We start from the raw sequence: 19,317 nt of genomic DNA, 5'->3' as shown, positions 1-19,317 counted from the left end.
ACAAAATTTAGGGGGGCGGTAATTTTAGGAGGGAATAAAGAACACCGTTATAAAATTATCGAATTTTAAAGTTTCGGGGGTGGCTAAATCATGTTTGCCCCTGCCTGGCGGCAAAAATCCTAGTTACGGCCCTGCTTAAGGGATCTGTAAATAGAGGAGGCCGGGGGCGACTTGCGTTATCTGTAAATGTGCCGCGGACCACTTAGGTGGAGTTACGTCGCGGCTCAAGTGATCTGTACATTAGCCGCGGGTTCTTTAAGTGGTCCGGATCTGTGCCGGGGTTAACTCAAGTGATCTGTGAATATGGCACTTGCCCCTTAAGTGATCTAGAAATGTGCCGCGGGCCACTCAAGTAATCTGTAATGTGATTAATTTACTTTCACAAAATTAGTTTTGAGGTTGCGGGCCACATCAGATGAAACGGCCACGGGTTGAGCATTTATGGTATAGAAACATCAGCATCAAGCACAGCTTGTCAGCTGTTAACAAAGCAGCGCTCATAGATATTGAAATTCGATGGTGGATGAGGTCCTAATAATGGTCCACTTTACACAATAATTGAAAGTTGGCTGTGCCCTAATCCAATAAAAAATTTTGACATTTTAAATTTCGCGCGATAAATGGACTATTGCTGACATCTTTTGGCCTGAAGGCAAAGTTCAAATTAGGAACTTGCGTTTGAAGTTAGTACTTTGTTTGACAGATGTCAGCACTTACATGAAAAAATTCATTTGACTCCCGTGGTATTTTGTTAAATGAGTGACCATATGATTGGGTATTTCCTGGGACATTCCCGTAATTTGGCCACCCGACTTATACCGTATTCCCCCGCATTAGCCGACATGCCAGGAAATTCGCGTGTTAGATTCTGGAAAATTCCTTATAAATATAAAAATGTCCCGTTTTTTTTTTTTTTACATTTTCAATGGAGCCAGCCTACATCGCCTTCAATTCTTCCCGGCATCAAGAATTAAAATTATTTTCCAAATTCACCTGCTGTATTATGATAATTATGACCTAAAATACAAAAATTCATCTAACGTGTTTGTCGCGTTCAATGTTTTTCCCATGAATAGCATTTTAATCCACTGCGATTTTTAGTAGCGTTTCACTTCTCACCACTTGGCAATTTTCCAGCGATTTAAGTGAAAGTTGGCAGTTTTATTCATTTTCGGCAACTGGCAATTTTTTGTATTTGGCAGTCTCAAACTCCCATATTTTTATCGAGAAAATATGGTCAGCCAACCAGGGCTGTCTTAAGAACATCATGGGGATGGGGTTCCCGGGCCAAGTGATTTTTCGGAGGCCCTATCTGGCGAATTCTCGAAAATTTCAACCAGATATCATTTTTGTGAGCCCATGCGTTAAAACGGTACCGCAGCCAATTTGCCCAGAGTGTACAAACCCGTATTTTTCGCTGCTGTATTTCTTAAGGGCAGGGCAGTAATACATGATTGATTGATTGAAACCCGTCCTTTTCCAGTCAGCTTTATGCATATGTATTTCCAAGGAACACACACAAGTCTAGAGGTTTCTGAACTATTCATGGCACCCGTTGGAAATAAGATAGCAGCGGTATTCGGCACGGAACTACTAGAAAAACAGACCAATACCTTCTAAAGCAGAAGCTGCTCTAGAAGGTGTTGAACAGACGGGCCTGTTTCCACGTATATGCAAAACCAGAGGGGTGCCGAATTCACCCTTCAATTGCTCTTTCTGTATTCCACGGGGATACAAGAATACGTGCTCTCTCTTACTGACCAAGTGTATAGTTGCGACCCTGGCGCCTGCACGAAGAAAACATTTGGGGAGTGATGGCGTTACTACACGTCTCATGTTCTGTAAAAGGGAATTAAATAAAATACGCAGGAGGGGTTGTCGAAATGTATATGTTTTAGTTATTTTTTTTTGTGGGGGGGGGGCGCTCAAGTACTCCAGGGTAGCACCGGATATTGATCTTTACAATTAGTTTACTTCGATCCTGATGAAGCTAAAGACAGGCCATTGGTTTGTAGCCTTCTTCCCATTCTAGTCTGATTTTTTTGATCACCGGTTTGGCAAACTAGCCGCTGGATCACAATGGAAAGGGATCAACTCACCTGCCGAATTCCTGCGACTTCTGAGTTTGTCCGTTGGTGATGATGTAGACAAAGTCGTGGGTCAACACGAAGGGAACCCTCTCTCGCTTTATACCGAACTTCTCCTTAAATTTCCCAAGGATGTGTCCGAAATCGATGTGAAAAAGCTGCCAAAGAATGTAAATCAACTTGTTTATTGGTCTTTATAAATACTCGATGATTTCATTGATAAAGTCACTTTTGAAACCGAAACCGTAGCTCCAATGAGCGAGAATGGGTATTTAAAAACAAAAGTGATACTGCGTGAAAGTGAGGTTTACCTGTCCATTGGTTTTTACCATGATGTTATCGCTGTGTCGATCAGCAACACCGAGCACATAAGTGGCGACGCAATATCCCGCGCACGAAAGCGTGAATTCTTCGATGGCTTTCTTCAGGCTTCCAATTTGAATATAAATAAAATGCATGCAATAAATGTGCATTAAAATGAGTTATGCACACATGTACTACTTAGTATAATACAGGGTTCACGTATATAGTAAATAGTAAAAATTACATAATAACACATAATGACATAAGAGTGTTACACTCCTTAAACTGTTGTGTGTGTATTATTCGCACCTTAAAGTTGCCTCTTTGGCGTTGTATATGGTAAGTAAAGCCTATAGATGTGTTTGCTAAGTAGGCGCCAATATCGTACATGGTACATGTATTATGAAATGATTCAATGAGATGACACAGCTTTTGCAGTGCCTCTAGCGGAAAAATTCGGAAATCTTGTTTGTTGTTCAATACCAGAAGCAAAAGTAGATTGCAAAGATGGAGAGCATCAATTACACCATTGCTTGATAAAGCGAAAAAAAATTAGGCGCCAGCAAAATTTCGCAGGAACAAAAAAAAATCTTTTTTTAGTAAAACGGCCTGAACAATCTTTTTTTTTTGGCGCTTTTCTGGGTCTTGGTGACCTTTTTCCATGTTGGTAGAAATGCTTACATAACTTCTGAATATTTTGCGTTGTCCTCAGACTTCAATTTAGTCATCACACATAGAAACTTTCAGGCGCTAACACCAATTTTTTAGTCGCCATGGTGACTTGGGATTCGTCAAGCCCTGAGACACACCGGCACCTGTTAGCAACCGTGAGGTTAGCTCACGAACTTTATACAAATACAAATACAACGCTACAACAGGCAAAATGCCCAACAAGGTGGCTGAGAAAAAGATGCCCATAAAAATATGGATGTCATATATTTCAAAAATACAGAAACCCAATTAAAAACAAAATCACCAAAATTATAAACAATATATACACATGATACAATGCCCATAAAGAATACTTATGGTTGTCTTAATCTAAGTATGGATAGCTTCTCGATTTACCCCAACATATTTATCGTATTTCTTTTTAAACGTGTCAATTGTGTTACAATTTACTACCTCCGGGGGTAAGCTATTCCATTTATTAACAACCCTATTAGAGAAAAATTCCCTGCAACACCATAACCTTGCATTGTCCCTCACCAATCGATATTGGTGTCCCCTTGTAAAAGCAGTCAATTGGCAGTGTACTAAAAGTTCATGGTCCATCCTATCCATCCCATTGATGGTTCGCATCCCAGTATTGGCGCAAACATAGGCGTACGCAGAGGGGAAGGAGAACTTTCCCTAGCCCCACCCCAGCCGAAATCATGGTGAACTCAGTAAAAAACTAACTTCCCACCGGGTAGAAATTTTTTTTTAATTCCCCCCCCCACCTTGAGAAAACTGTGTACACTACTGTGTGTGTAATGGTACCAGATAATTCCATCAAGAGATATCGCTTCCGAAAAGACAAATAAGGAAATGCGGAGAGAGTACCTCTTGTCGTCGGGGTTGTGGTCTCGAAGCCAGGCGAGCAGCGAACCTTTCTTAAAAGCCGATGTTGGCGTGAACCCTTTCTCCTTCTGGATGTTGGCTATCGTGTCCGCATCCGGAACTACTTCTATCAGGCCCATCTTGTGGTCCGTCGCCAGACACTGGTATGGTATCATCCTATTCATTTGAACGAAAATATTAGCAAACTTATACATAATATTGACTGGACTCTGTGGCGCGACTATTACTAAGTACAAACTACTAATCAGTACATGCACCTACTACTCATTCCTCTGGGGAATTTCTTACGAGTTGCTACGTGCAAGAAATGGGATGTGTGTTCGGAGGTACAGTAGCGCTCAAAAATCTTTTGACAACAACAAATTTGTCTACGAATTTCGTATTTGAATTTTTTAATGAAATATATCCTATGAAAGACAAACACTGAATCTTATTACAAATTATTATAACCAAAAACTTGCTTATCTACACTTTGTAAAATCGGAAAAACATTGATCACTTGTATGTGGGTCAAAAGTCTTTTGACACAAATAAGAATGCAAACAACTTGTAGTCAAATCTGTCATGTCATGGGCATTATAAAAGGGTAGAAGAAGTCAACTCTTCATTGGAAAACCTTTGACTTGTATAATTACTTGCCATGATTTGGTATGGACCCAATAAGTTTTTACCATGGTCAATGGGTATTTTTTTTTTATTCTTTTTCCACACAATTGAAAAAAAACCATCGAATTTACATAATTTCTGGCTCCGAGTCGTCTATTGAACTCAATCCACAAATGCTCGATGGTATTCAAGTTACAGCTCTGACTTCATCACCCATAAAACTAATGTCTAATAAGTTTTGAGCCATATTTACGGTCATTGTCTTGCTAGAATATCAGTAATAGCGACATATGTGACGTCGTTAACGACGACATGTGGTTATGAAATACATTTTTGTAACAAACCTGTCAATTGTGTTTTTGTGTTTTTTTTCCGCAACGTTCACAAACATTCCTCTCAGGAATTTCTAATGAATTGGTACATACCGGAATGCGCTGTTTACCAAACATAAAATTAAAAAAAAAAAATGCGGGGGTATGAGCTTGAGAGGTGCTGCTATCTGTCTTCCAAATTCGGATGCAACAATCGAAAGCTGGCAGGTTATTGCCTAGACGTATTGTGAGTGAATTTTAAATACTTTTTGGCTTATTGCTATTCTGTGGAGAGAAATGTGGCACCGCAAAAATAAATTGCGTATAACGCAGCATAACACAGTATAAACAGTCTCCGACGATGTCTGTTATTTTCGAACAAACGAGCGAGACGGACATTCGATCGTGCTTTAAAACTGGATTTCGATGTTCTTTGTAGGAAATGTTAATCTCAACTCGATAAAAATACGTAGTATATGATAACATATCATAAAATTCTGACTGCATTTCGTGTACTTGGTTTTGTAACATCCGTTCTAGAATCGACGAGCTTTCGAGGAGTGTCTCTTATCAAATATACTCACTCGTAATTTGTTTTCATAAATTATCGTCGGCCGTTCAATAGAGATTCGAAAGAGCCGCTCACCTCAAATCCAAACCTTCTTCTTTCCACATGGTGTCCATGATGCGAATCATCTGCAGAGACAGCATGTCTTGTCGAAGATCTGACAACCAGAAACAGATAATAAGCATACCATTTTCATGAAGAGAACAATTGTTCAAACTACCAAAAATATCATTATAGAAAAGAATGGACAAAAGGAGCTTATTTTCAGAAAGGAACATTCTCATTTTTTGCCGAAATTCACTTTTTAACGGTTTTCAAATCTTTGGGATAAGCTCTGTCAGATTACGCAACCGGGATTATACAAACGGGAATATTTCTGGTAGACATTACAATGTTTATATGTCGTTTCTATCAAAAGGGAACAACATATCCACCCTTTTCATACACTTCGGTATTTTTCATTTCTCGATAACGGAGAGCCATGGGACCGAACATTTTATCCGCTGACGAGAAGTGTCCGTTAATGGATAGTAAAATAGGTAAGATACATTGAGTCCCGTCAGTGTAATTCAAAATTGTGTCCGTCAGTGGAGGTGTCCACTAACGGGAGTGTTCGTTATGAGGTTCCATTGTAGAATGGAATAGAGTCTATAATGGGCTAGTCAAAACCTTCTGGAATCAACAGGTGTCGTCGTAGAATTTTCCAATTTTGCAAACTCTTGACCAGTTCAGATTTTAATCGAAAAATAACATTTCCACTAATTTTCTTTCAAAATGGAACATTTTCTTAATTCAAATGTGGATAACTCTCTTGAATGCTTATGAAGAAACATAGTATTTAACTATTCTTCTGACATTCCTATACGTTTACAGAATACGTTAACGTCCCATACGTTGCAGAGTAGAAGTAAGAAACATATTTTGGGGGAATACGTTTTCTACTTCTACTCTAAATTTAGCAAAATGGGAAATGTTCACGTTTTGAGAATAACCTCCTCAAATAAGAACGTACCGTCACCATTCTTGAAGATGACGAAAACGTCTTTGCCGTAGACGTCTTTGTTTTCGAACGCCAACCACAGGGGTCTCATCTTCGAATCCAAGAATTTGCACTTCTCTGATCTGAAATCGAAGCACCTGGCGTTTTATTCTTCAAAAAAAGATACTCAATAAATTATCTGTTAGCATTTTATTTTTCTTGAGCCTTTAATGGAATTTATTTCTTTTTCACCTGAGCTTCTTGAACCTGTATCTCGGATCCAAGGGGTTGCGCAGCTCTTTGAAAGTCTCCTGATAACATTTCTGATTCAACAGCTCTTGGATCAGGCTCTTCAGCTTCTCCTTGCCTTCCTGAATCAATCGATAAAAACGAAAAACGTATGATTCCAAAAATAAATCTCGAGAGTAATCACAATATACAGCAGTGGCTCTCAAACTTTTGTCACCAGTGGCTTCCTTAGAGGTCATTCGAGTATTACGTCAGCATCGAGGGGGGAGGGTTTCGTATTTGCTGAATTTTGATGACAAGGGGGGGGGGAAGGGGGGGGGGTTTGAAGGTTGCTTACGTCATCAACTACCCTTTTTGAAGATATGAAATATTCTAAGCTGCTGACGAAATTTTGCTGACGGGGGGGGGGGGGGGGTCAAAAATGGCTAAAAATCTGCTAATGTAATACTTGAATGGCCCCTTATATGATTCATGATTCGTCTCTGGCTCCCCAAAATAGTTTAGTTGATATTTTCACTTATAAAAGAACGACTTCAAAGCATAAATAGGCATACAAATCGCTATCTCTAGCTCACCACGACGCTTCTAGGAGCCGCGAAACACACTTTGAAAAACACTGGTATACAGGGGAGTCAGGAACTCCACCCACAAATTTCTAGGGGTGATCGTACACGTCAGGACAAATAACTTCTGCAATATAACCTCGAGTCGAAACACGAATGAAAAACCTCGAGTCAGAAATGACGCTGGTAACGGGAGAGCAGCCAAGCATGCAGCAACATGTCCATGGCGGAGGATTGGCCGAAGTAGACTTGGGGCTTGGTCTGCACGCTTCCCGACCAGAATCCACTGGACTAACTTTTCTGAGGTCACCTGAAATCATTATTATGTCTAGGACACACCAGTGGAAGAACTTGTTGTTGCTTACAAGATTAACTCGACACCAAGCCTCTACGAGAGGGTGCGCTTTCGTTCATTAGCCGGTGTCAGCTGTGCAACTGCAACAGCACCCTTGGACGCCACTTTGAGCAGCTACTGTGAGTGCTCGCATAGTTTTTTACCAGCGTTGTCGGAGCTGAGGGTGGTGTAGTTGCTCGAGTACGTAAGGTGATTTACGGCATGGGTCTGAGCACCCACTGAATTAATTCAGAAATTAAAATTTCTTACGTAAAGATCAAGAAGAGCACCCACAAGTTCCAAACACTTCCGACACCCCTGTCTGGTACATTAGTATATTTATTTTCTATGATATCCGCGATCTGCGGCTTGTTCCAACGTAGTTTTCCGATTGAATAAATGTATTTCGATTCAAGGTTTCATTGCAAAAGTTATTTGTCTTGATATGCTCGATTACCCCCAGAAGTTTGTTGGTGTAGTTCCGGAGCACTCAGTATATTTTTTCAATTTAAAGAAACTGTTCCATTACTTTTTTGCGGTTGCCTTCGTTCTGGACGAGCTGGCTAGCGATTTTGAGCTTGTTGAGAGCTTCGACCTGTTTGGCCAAGGCTTCGAGGCACTTCGTCTCCCCCCTGCAGTAAGCCTCCAAAATGAGACCGAAGCGGATGGACACGTCCGGAAACTTCATCTCCGACCTGAAAAAAAAAAAAAAAAAAAGAGTTCAGTCGAGGATCGTAAAAGTTAGAGTCTAAAGAGACACACTCGATCGTGATAATAAAGACTTGCCTCAAAAGCCAGAATATGTTGTGCCCGATGTGCCTGTTGAAGAGTGCCCTCTCGAGCAGAAACTCGACTAAATCGCTCTGGAGGTACGCCTCGTGCTTGAGGGCTCTCACCAGCTGCAACGAATACAGTGAAAGCTCTTGGTCCGTCATGTTTCTGAGGCAATCGACGGCGTACTTGCGAACCTCGTTGTCAGCGTATGCGTAGTCCAGTAACTCCAACGCCTTGACCGCTGGTATCCGAGGCCATCTCTGTAACAGCGCGATCATCTAAAATAAAAAAAAAGGAACCCCGAGTATCAAAATACGTTCGAAAATGTTTTTGAGGAAAAACAAATCTTAACTTTTGAAACGCTGATGACGATGCTGGAAGTGACTACATACCCCCACCCCAAGGGCAATACATTTTCGTGATAGTATTCTCGGTAATTATAGCAGGAGAGTTGACGCAGGAGTCCGTGAGGGCCTTCTCTGTCCTCGTTCTGTGATTTACGCACTCGACGCAAAAAGCACAGCCTGTCATGCTCTGGTTTGTTCAAGGAAGGATATGATTTGGTTTCTCCAATGGTCAAGAACCTGCATATTTTTGGCTTGAGACATAGGAAAATCAGAACATAAACTCAAACGCTTTCGTAGGGTTCCCATAGCCTTTTTCGCCCGGCCAGTGATGTAGTAGTAGAATTGTGCCACGTCAACCCAAATTATACGAATGCCTAAATCCCCAGAGCAGGTTGGGATTGATTTTACAACTCAATTTCATCACAAAAATATTTTGATTTTATGTAAATGCAGTGTTTTCCCCTTCACCTGAGCAACTTCACGCCTATCATTCCATTTTAGGCACTTGAGAAGCTTCGGCAGTGAATTCGGGAACGCGGTGCAACATTCGGACCTCAGCAACCACATCAGCTCTTTTTCTTGCTCGTGCATTTGGCAGAGTGAATCTCTCTCGCAGATGCGGCGCAACTGCTCCAATTGCGATTTTCTCGCCTGCAATAAGAAACAAAAAAGTTATCTTTGCATGGTATACGCGGCATCAGACTCGAAGTTATCGAGTACACCAATGGAAAATTTAAATGATAATCGCAATTTACCTCATCGGTCAATGACGACTCGTCAACCCCGTTCGGAAGACTCTCTTCGAAATCCAGGACCTGAAAAATGAATCGGTCAATGTCGTTATTTTGGAAAGCGGTTTACCACATCCACGAGGAATCCTTTGAGAGAAATTAAAATATAGCATTCATTTTATCCTCAAGTAGTCTCGACTGATTATCATTGTGGGGAATTAATCATACACAATGTTACTTAAACGTATGCAATAGCGCAAAATAGATGTGAACTAATGAAATTTAATATTATATACCAGTGGTTTCCCTACTTTTCGGAACGTAACCCCCTTCTGACACGAATTTTATTGGCGAACCCCCCCCCAACATAGCGTGACCATTTTTACCGTTTCATGGGGCATTCTTCATTTTTTTTGGTAAAGAATATGCTTTAATTTCCGTAATCAATGTAGAATGAAATCAAATTATTTTTTTGGGAGAACAATTTTATAATAACATTTCAAACTACCCACGTGCTTTTTATCTTTGAATCTGTGGACGGTGTCATCAACAGAGTCGAAAATTAGGACAGAATTCGTATGTTACGCATCGTAATGGTGCAGAGTGGATAACTGGGTGTAACCAAACTCAGGGTCACCATCATTAACAAACTCAGGGCCTAGGCAAAAAATATTTTCGGTTCCTTTTGTGGGAAAAATAATTTCAGTTGATTTGTTATACTATTTTGAATATTCATGCCATTTTCATGGTCGGGGCACAACCGCTCTTGCTTTATTATACAAAATTATTTTCTCTCTCTTTCTTTCTCACTCACTCCCCCCCCCCCCCCAATACTTTTAATTCCCGCCCTCCTTTCTCCCGATATTTTTAAGCCCTCTCAACATTTGCAATGACTTTACTTCATCAAAAGAGCTTCACAAGCGACACGCTAACTATAATTGTTTATAATCTAAAATGTAGACATTTTCCCTAAACTTTTACATATCAACGACGAATGTAGAATTTGACTGCTATTTAACGATGAGAAATTGATCAGTCACCTTCTCCAGACCAGGATACACGAGTGGCGAAAACTCATGGTATTTCTTGAACGACATAGTGAGGATGACGGCTTCGTCCTGACTAGGATTGTTGGCGAGCCCACCCAGAGGATTCAACAGGGTGTCCGCATCCAGCTCGTCCTCGTAAGGCCATAGGTACAGGGTGATGGGACCCGTCCTCAGGACTCCCTTGTAATCGAACACCGTCGTGTTCACCCAAGAAAGCGGATTCATGTAGTAAGCGTCCTGTCGGAAAGATGGAAGGAAAAACATGGGATTCTCATCATCTCGTCATCATTAATAATGATTAGCCGGTTCATGACCGGGATATTTCTTCAAAACGAAAGAAAGAAACCGACCTGCTGCGACTGCTGTTTCCTCGCCCTGCCGCTGCTGGGCAACTTTGTCAGTTCGTATATGCAGATGCATATCTTGGCCATGCGCGGCATGTTGTCGATGGTGATGTCTTCGAAGTTGAGACACTCTTCCCAAGCGAGTTCGTCCTCGTCCTTCTCGTCGTAGTTTCTCTGCTCCGTGTGGATAGGCTTGCAGAGCAGTTCGTCCCCGTGATACAGACAAAACTTCATCCCGACCTTAAAAATAATTATTAGTCATTATTATAACGCTATGAAATTATTAATCGTCAACTTTGCGCAGCACGAGTTTTTATTCGGTTGGGTGGACACTCACTTTTCTGGAACTGCAGCAGCAGTTTGATAGGCGATGCACGTAGTGCACGACGAGCGAGAAGGTCTCGTCTACGTCCCAAGTTGGAATTGAGACCTGCCTCTTTTTCCTAGTCAGAGATGATGCATCCGATTTGCTGCGGACTCTCTGGATCTGGATTGAATCTGAAGTTCGATTGCTACTAGTTTCGGATTCTTTGGATGCAAGAGACGGGGGGGGGGGGGAATGAATGAAACTCTCATAAACTCGTCGTACTTTGACCATACTCGCTATAATACCCGGCGTTGCCCGGGTTTTCTTCAGTTACTGAGAGAATTGAAAAAGTGATAAATCATTACAAAAGCTGAACTATATCATGCATAATACTGGCACCATTAAAGAAATGGCAAACCATTATAGGTCTGGACACGCATATCCGCACCGTGCCCGACTCGTGCGTCAGCCGAGTGTAGGTCATCACACGGTCAAAGAATAATTCTTTGCTAAGCAATGCAGCCGTTCACACATATCCGCACCGTAGCCGAGCACCGTCACCGCACCGCGTCCGTACCGTCTCACCAAGTAGTTTATTTTATATTTTTACGGTGACGGTGCGGTCTCGGGAGAGAGAGAGAGAGAGCGCAGATTTTTTTTTATAAAAGAGGAGAGAGACAGCTCATTTATTTTATGTCACTTCTCAATTTTCATTAATTGTTGAATTATTAATTCCATTTATTTCTTGATTTTAATCAATTTCTGCATTATTACTTTTATTAATTCTGAATTTTCAATAGTTCTGGAATTATTTCTTCCGTTAATTCTGAATTTTAATCTATTCCGAAATTATTTCTTTTATTAATTCTGAATTTTCTCATTGGTACTGAAATTATTTCTCCCAATTATTTTTAATCCCTCGATTCCAAATTTTTCATTAGTTTCGGAAACGGTTTCTCACATTAGTTTAAAATTACCTCCATTCATTTTTGTGTTAATTCACATTTGTGTAGTTATTATTATTATTTTTTGTATGGGGGTATTTCTTAGCGTTCGTGTATATTCAGTATGCCGATTCCCTCTTCTCACAAAATATATGAAATCTTGTTAAAGGGAGGGGGTGTCCTAAACATTTTTCGTGCCCCGAACTGTTTAGACGCACCGGGCCCCGGTTCTGCGGCACTAGCGTAACATGTAGAAAACATATGGATAAGCATTTTCACAACTTCGATGGGAAAACAAAATTTAAAATTATGTTTTATTGCATATAACGAAATTTTGCCGGGGAGATTTTTGTTAAAATAGTAATGTAAACTTGGTAAACTAACTGGGTTTAATTTCGGATGCTCTATAAATGAATCATTGTTTTGGTTTTAACATAAATTAAATAGAAAACGGTTCGAAAATTTTTGGGTTTTTTTTCTTATGGGAAAATATAGGAGACATTTTAAATTTGATACTCACATCAGATGCAACATGTTAAGCCATAAATGCTTGACCCATGTCCTGTGCTCCAAATGCGGCCCTCGGAAGCATTTGATGTGGCCCGTGACAACAAAAAACAAAACAAACCTCTCAAGTGGTCTCAAGCACATTTCATAATCACTTCAGCGACTAGCGGCACACCTCCAGTTCACTTAAATGGATCGTGATACATTTGCAGATTATCCTACTGAGTGGTTAGTGGCACATTTTCAGATCTCTCGAGTGGCCCGCGGCACACTTGCAGATCACTTAAGTGGCACGTGCCACTTTTTAGATAATATTGGAGGATCGAGGCTCATTTCTGGATAACTTAAGAAGCCCGCGAAATATTTCAAAACAATGAAGTGGCCCACACCTTCCAAAAAGTCGAGCACCTTTGTGCTAAATATCTGACAAAGGTATTTCAGCGACTGGGACTTTGGCAATGAGTGCTTTAAATTATTATCGAATACTGGTGAGGCATTATCATTGAATCAAGCCCCGGCAGACTAAACACCCCAATTGTTATTGATTTTAATATCCGTTTGCCATCTGCAGAGGAGCTAATTTTTAATTTAGAAGATTCCGCGTACCCACACAGAGTAAAAGATATGCGCGCTCTTTCGTACAATATGCTCCTACTGAGCTGAGATACACTTCTCCGAGGTGTTATCGGAATTTGACACCATCTGCCCCTACAGATAATTATATTTATGATGGCGGTTGACTGAATAAAAACGAGTGTGTACGTGAGGAAGAGAGTACCGCTCTCCCCCATAGATTGTTTTAATTTCTATATGGCTTTTTTCTTCTCTCCCATTTTATCGCTCCGTAAATAATCTCCTCTCTCCAAACTATGTATAAACAAGAATGTATATAGTCAAACTAAGCAAATGGCCGTCTTTTTATTTTCAACTGCATTTAAAGTTAACTGTTTTTTCCCACGTCTGAACACACAGAGCTTAATTCTGCCTGCCAACGTCTCCACAACTGGACTGTGGTCAATCGTCTTCCAATTTCCGTTAACAAAAGTGGTGTCATGCACATAGGGGGATACAGAATGAGTCCAAGCTACTCGATGGGTGGCGAAGAGCTCCAGAGGTTCACTTCCTACACTGACTTGGGGATCACCATTTGCAATACCAGAAATTTCGACTTACATTATTCGAATATAGTGTGTAAAGCGAGACGCGCTTCTTATGTCCTGCGGAAGGCGTATGGAAAATGTGATACCGCTACACTCATGCACGCATTTACCGTTTTTATACGCCCAATCCTGGAGTATTGTTCGCAAATATGGTCTCCGTACAAAGTGAAAGATATAAAATTCATCGAAAAGGTCCAGAAGTCATTTACCAAACAGTTTTGCAGTCTGCGTCATCGCCCATACGAGGAAAGGCTGAGATGTCTCGGCGTCCACTCTTTAGAATGGCGTCGCCTTGAAGCCGACTTAAAGCTGTGCTTCAAACTTGTACACAACTTAGTATATACGGGTCAGTCAACTCCATTTTTTGAAATCAATCCCAGACCATTACTGAGAAGACATTCATTACAAATAAAAATTCCAACTGCCAGGAACAATGCTAAATTTTATAACTTCCGATGCCGAGTTGGAAGACTATGGAACAAATTACCACCAGATCTCGTATGTTCATCTACATATCACAGATTCTGTCACTCTCTCGACGCTTCTGATCTTTCAACATTTTTAATGTGCTATGCATTTTAGTTCATGTCGGGTTTTATTGGTGCATATATGCTTGTTTTATTTATATAACTTTTTTTTTTCCATCAGTTCTATTGATTATTTCAATTTGGAATTACATGTGATGATTTTTTATTTGTTTGTTTATTTTTTTTTGTGTTTTTTTAAATATATATATATATACATGTATTTTATTCTGATTTATATATTGAATTTTATTGTGTAAACATGTTTATTTTATTGTTGTTTTGTGTTCGGGGATTTTTTTTTTTTTTTTTTTTTTTATTGGCGTCATCTTTTATGCATTTTTCTCTTTGTATATATTCGTGTGTATGAATGTGTACTGATGTTCCCTGCCGTCTCTTTCCAATTTTATTGATTGTTTGAATAGTGCACCTGTGGAGTTAGAGCCTACTGGCCTTGCACAGGTTTGTATATAATAAATAAATAAATAAATAAAATAAAAAGATCCTATCCTTTTTTGGGGGTTTGTCACATACAAAAAATCTATCGGAGATCAATCCAAAATAAAAATAAAAAAACATTTCTATAAAAAACACACGCACACACACACACATATACAGACAGATAAAAAATTTATATACATGTATAGATTATTTACAGAAATGTTTAGAACAATTAATTATTGTTAATTTACGCTAGGGTTATTATATCCAAATCACTCTTGTTAATTAATTTACTGAACATTTTGATTACACCGAACCGGCTGCGTTAAAGATTTGAAGCAATCGACACAGCTTCGTAGTCAGCATACGGCAGCGACACGGGCAACACATGGAAAGGTGTGCTCTGAAGAGAAACGAGCCGAGCCACGGCCAACTGACGCCCAAGATACGGTCCTGGCACGGTGCGGATATGTGTGTCCAGACCTTTAGACGATGGCAACAAAAAATAAAATATATATGAAAATGATCGTCAATCTGAGATCATATAGCAGATAATTAAAATCGAAACAACAAACGCCGATAGGCAATCAAAATCATAAACAAGATTATACGATGATGGCTTAGTATGATGACATTCTCATAAAGAATCTAGTAGTCGTCAGTTAATCGAATGATTGTCAATAATGAATATAAAATTTCGAATCGCAGTGGATCAGCTAATCACAGTCATCCATGTTTTTAGATTGTCCAGCTTCGACATCACTTCGATTGTCGGCATCGGTCTTCAGTAGTCATAGGTCCGTCGTCGTCTAGGCCGCAAGTTGTATGGCCTCGCCTGATTGCTGCACTCTCGTGAGGGCGAGTATGTGACGTCAGTAACTCCTCTCCGTCTTGGCCTTTGACCTTTGAAAACCAAACACACCCGGCCCCCATCCCACTGAGATATCGATGCGTTCCCGGAGGATGGGTGTGTAAGTTGATTTGACATTCGTCAGAACGAAATGTCGATAGGCGCAACGTCGCTTGGCTCTCCGTAGATGGGTTTCAGCGACGAGGCCGCAGATCGTATATTCTAGTAGGGTCCGGGCGAAAGCACCTAGCTGGTACATAGTCGTCATAAGCCCCTCGTTTACACTTCGTGCCAACCTATTTGGTATGGATATAATGAAGATTTTTGTCAAGGCATTGGATCAGCTGGCGAAGTCGACCGAAGTTCATTGGGCTCTGAAGTACGCGTCGCTTCCAGCAAAGTTTTCCATTATCCGGAATGTGACCGAAATGGAACTGTTTAGTGTGCGGACAGGAACACAGATAATGCTGTAATGTCCCGACTTGACCACAAAGACACTTGTCATTGTTGGACTTTTTAAAACGTTCTAAATATACTGATAACAGACCATGCTCTGTAACCATAATAATCTTTTCGCGCGACCAAATGAAAGGATGCCAGCGAACATGCCGTTGGATTCTATATGGGTCCTTCTGGACGTTACGATCCCACTGTGCTTGCCACTTTCTCAACAGCTCACTCTTTAATTGGTATTTGACGTGGCTGCGTGGCAGTAAGTGTTGTTCCTCTGTGGTCAAACTAGTGGGCATCCTTGGCCAGACGATCAGCCATCTCATTACCTGTAATTCCTGTGTGAGCTTTAACCCATATTATACGAATCGAATGATGGGAGCAAAGTAGCTGTCGAATCCTACGAATATCCTGATGTGTTGATCGATCGGGGATCGCAGATAGCTTGAAGGCAAGAAGGCTTTCTGAATGTATAACCACCGGGGAGCTTTGTTGCGATGCCCAGATGACCGCATTTAAGATTGCATATGCCTCCGCCTGGAATACACTTGCGCCCTGCGTCAGACGACTACCCCAAGTCTCTTTAACTACATCCGATGAGTCGAGGACTGCGTATGCACATGCCGTTGCCTCTCCGATCTGAGAGCCGTCAGTGAATACCCGTACTGTCTCGTCGGTGACCAAAGATCCTGTCGAGGAACCGGTAGAGTTGAACCACGTAACCTGTAGAGGCGCGATGTCAACACTTGGATAATGTAGCCACTCCATGTGCTTTTGCTCATATTGGGTTAAAGTGATCGGGTGATCATTGATCTGGGTGTCCTCCCCGAGATGCAGAACTGCTGTCCGACGTTATACTGGTACAAATACAAATACAACGCCACAACAGACAAAATGCCCAACGAGGTGGCTGAGAAAAAGATGCCCATAAAAATATGAATGTCATATATTTCAAAAATACAGCAACCCAATTAAAAATGCAATTAATAAAAATTATAAACAATATATACACGTGATAAAATATTATACAATGCCCATAAAGAATACTTATGGTTGTCTTATTCTAAGTATGGATAGAGCTTCTCGATTTACCCCAACATGTTTATCGTATTTCTTTATGAACGTGTCAATTGTATTACAATTTACTACCTCCGGGGGTAAGCTATTCCATTTATTAGCAACCCTATAAGAGAAAAATTCCCTGCGACACCATAACCTCGCATTGTCCCTCACCAATCGATACTGGTGTCCCCTTGTAAAAGCAGTCGATTGGTGGTGTACTAAAAGTTCATGGTCCATCCTATCCATCCCATTGAAAATTTTGAACACTTCGATCATATCTCCTCGACACCTGCGTTCATCCAATGTAAACATATTCAAAAAATGAAGTCTCTCTTCATAACTCAAGCCCCGTGTGCCAATAAGGACACGCGTAGCTCTTCTCTGCACCCCTTCAACCAAGTTCATGTCCCTCTGTAGGTATGGTCTCCAAAACCTTACAGCATACTCCAGTCCACGACGAACTAAGCCTCGAAAAAGCGGAAGAATGACTTTAGGAGAACGCGAAGAGACCTTTTTGAAAATGGTACCACAAGCATTCTATTCGCTTTTTTGACCACCGCTGAACAATGCTCAGAAAACTTAAGCCGCTCGTCAATGAGAATTCCCAAATCGGTGACCCTAGTTGCATCCGGGATAGTGACACCATTCAACTCGTAAGAGAACCGTGGGTTGTTCGAACCAAAATGAGCGACCATGCACTTATCAACGCTAAACGTCATGCTCCATTCATTTGCCCATACTGCAATCCTGTTTAGACTGGTCTGGAGCGACCCCCTATCGCTTTTATTCCCGATTACCCCCCATTAGCTTCACATCATCTGCGAATTTGCTAGTAATCCCATCGATACCCTGATCGAGTTTGTCGATAAAAAGTGAAAAAAGTATGGGGCCAAGGACACTTCCCTGAGGAACTTCACTTGTGACGTCTGTCCAACCAGAGAATTCCCCGTTCACCATAACTCGTTGCGACCTATCTCTTAACCACGATTCTATCCAATTCAGCAAGTTGCCCCCAATTCCAATCTCGTGTAAACGCTTCAATAGTTTGCCATGTTGGACCCGATCGAATGCCTTCTGGAAATGAAGGTAAACAACGTTGACATTTTTGCTCTTACCCAAAGCCTTAGTCACGTGATCATAGAAGCAAAGGAGGTTAGTTACACATGACTTTCCCTTCCTGAACCCATGCTGATTATCCGACAATACATTATTCTCGTCTATCCACTTCACAAACTGCCTTTTGATGATAATTTCCAAAATTTTCGAGAGGGAGCTCGTCAAACTCACTGGACGATAATTGTACAACGCTTCTCTACTACCCTTCTTAAATATCGGAACAAAGTTAGCAAGTTTTCAATCTCTTGGGACGATACCCTCAGCAACACTAATCCTGTATATCTGTGCGACTGGCCCCGAAAATTCATTAGCACATTCCCTGAGGATCCTGGGATAGATATCATCTGGTCCTGGTGCTTTGCTCGCACATACATTTCTTTGAAGATTTAGGACCTCCACGTCTTCTACTTGAATATCGTTGAGGGCCATTACGACGTACCATTATAAAGATGTGACAAACCATTGTAAAGGCAAAATGCATGTCTGGAACGTATTGCTAGGGAACCACAGTAACCAAAATAAACCGTTCCGAAAGTGATTGTTGAGGCCAAAAAATCATTGTTGCCCGACAGTTTTTCCGCCCATTTCGAGCATTTGCGCTGCTCTGACGAACTTTTAAAGTAGCCTATCGTTCCTGTCGGGTCCCATTTGGTATATATGCAATTTTTTTTGTGTGTGTAATAGATCTGAAATTTTAGATTATATAGATAAATAGATTAAATAGACGACGATAGATCTGAAATTTCAGATTTGTATAGAGAAAACACACACGCATGTACGCCCAAAATCAATTTTATATATAGAGAGACAGGGTGTCCCATAGATCCGTAAATAATTAAAGTTTGAAAATTATAAAAATGGAAGGAATTCTTATATTCGAATGCGGTTTGCGCTAAAGCTATTCTCACGAGGGGGGGGGGGGGTTTGTATTTTTGATACGGTAAAATTAATTAGTTCGAATTTTTGTCAAAACAGGGTGCTGTGAAAAGTCTGGCAGTAGTGATTGGAAAAATTGATGGCAGATGGCAGCACTACAAATAACAACCATTACACAGAAACTAACTTCACGTTAGGTACAACATGTATACGCACATTTCTTCATGTACCGCTTTGTTAGAAATTCCGTAGAGGAATGCGTACGAGGTGCA

General features: G+C 40.8%; 1 protein-coding gene across 3 annotated transcripts in view; it reads right to left on the bottom strand.

Moving 5' to 3' along the window:
* Nucleotides 1-19,317, bottom strand: part of Pi3K92E (phosphatidylinositol 3-kinase 92E) — a 101,487-nt gene that overhangs the window by 5,352 nt on the left and 76,818 nt on the right. For all 3 annotated transcript variants that reach the window (XM_089245709.1, XM_089245710.1, XM_089245708.1), the window contains exons 7-19: nucleotides 11,146-11,336; nucleotides 10,815-11,048; nucleotides 10,456-10,701; nucleotides 9,440-9,499; nucleotides 9,153-9,335; nucleotides 8,350-8,615; nucleotides 8,093-8,258; nucleotides 6,670-6,788; nucleotides 6,451-6,560; nucleotides 5,517-5,595; nucleotides 3,936-4,109; nucleotides 2,399-2,516; nucleotides 2,100-2,245 (exon numbers count right to left, since the gene is read on the bottom strand). In XM_089245709.1, coding sequence (XP_089101835.1) covers nucleotides 2,100-2,245; nucleotides 2,399-2,516; nucleotides 3,936-4,109; nucleotides 5,517-5,595; nucleotides 6,451-6,560; nucleotides 6,670-6,788; nucleotides 8,093-8,258; nucleotides 8,350-8,615; nucleotides 9,153-9,335; nucleotides 9,440-9,499; nucleotides 10,456-10,701; nucleotides 10,815-11,048; nucleotides 11,146-11,336 — 2,092 coding nt within the window. The remainder of the gene's footprint in view (nucleotides 1-2,099; nucleotides 2,246-2,398; nucleotides 2,517-3,935; nucleotides 4,110-5,516; nucleotides 5,596-6,450; nucleotides 6,561-6,669; nucleotides 6,789-8,092; nucleotides 8,259-8,349; nucleotides 8,616-9,152; nucleotides 9,336-9,439; nucleotides 9,500-10,455; nucleotides 10,702-10,814; nucleotides 11,049-11,145; nucleotides 11,337-19,317) is intronic.

The sequence above is a fragment of the Pholcus phalangioides genome, unplaced genomic scaffold (assembly GCF_987345545.1).
Source record: "Pholcus phalangioides strain wild (caught in Gottingen) unplaced genomic scaffold, Ppha-v1.0 ptg000016l_1, whole genome shotgun sequence".
NCBI lineage: Eukaryota > Metazoa > Arthropoda > Arachnida > Araneae > Pholcidae > Pholcus > Pholcus phalangioides.
Note: the sequence above shows the minus strand (reverse complement) of the source record. Positions and strands in the feature narration are given on the sequence as shown.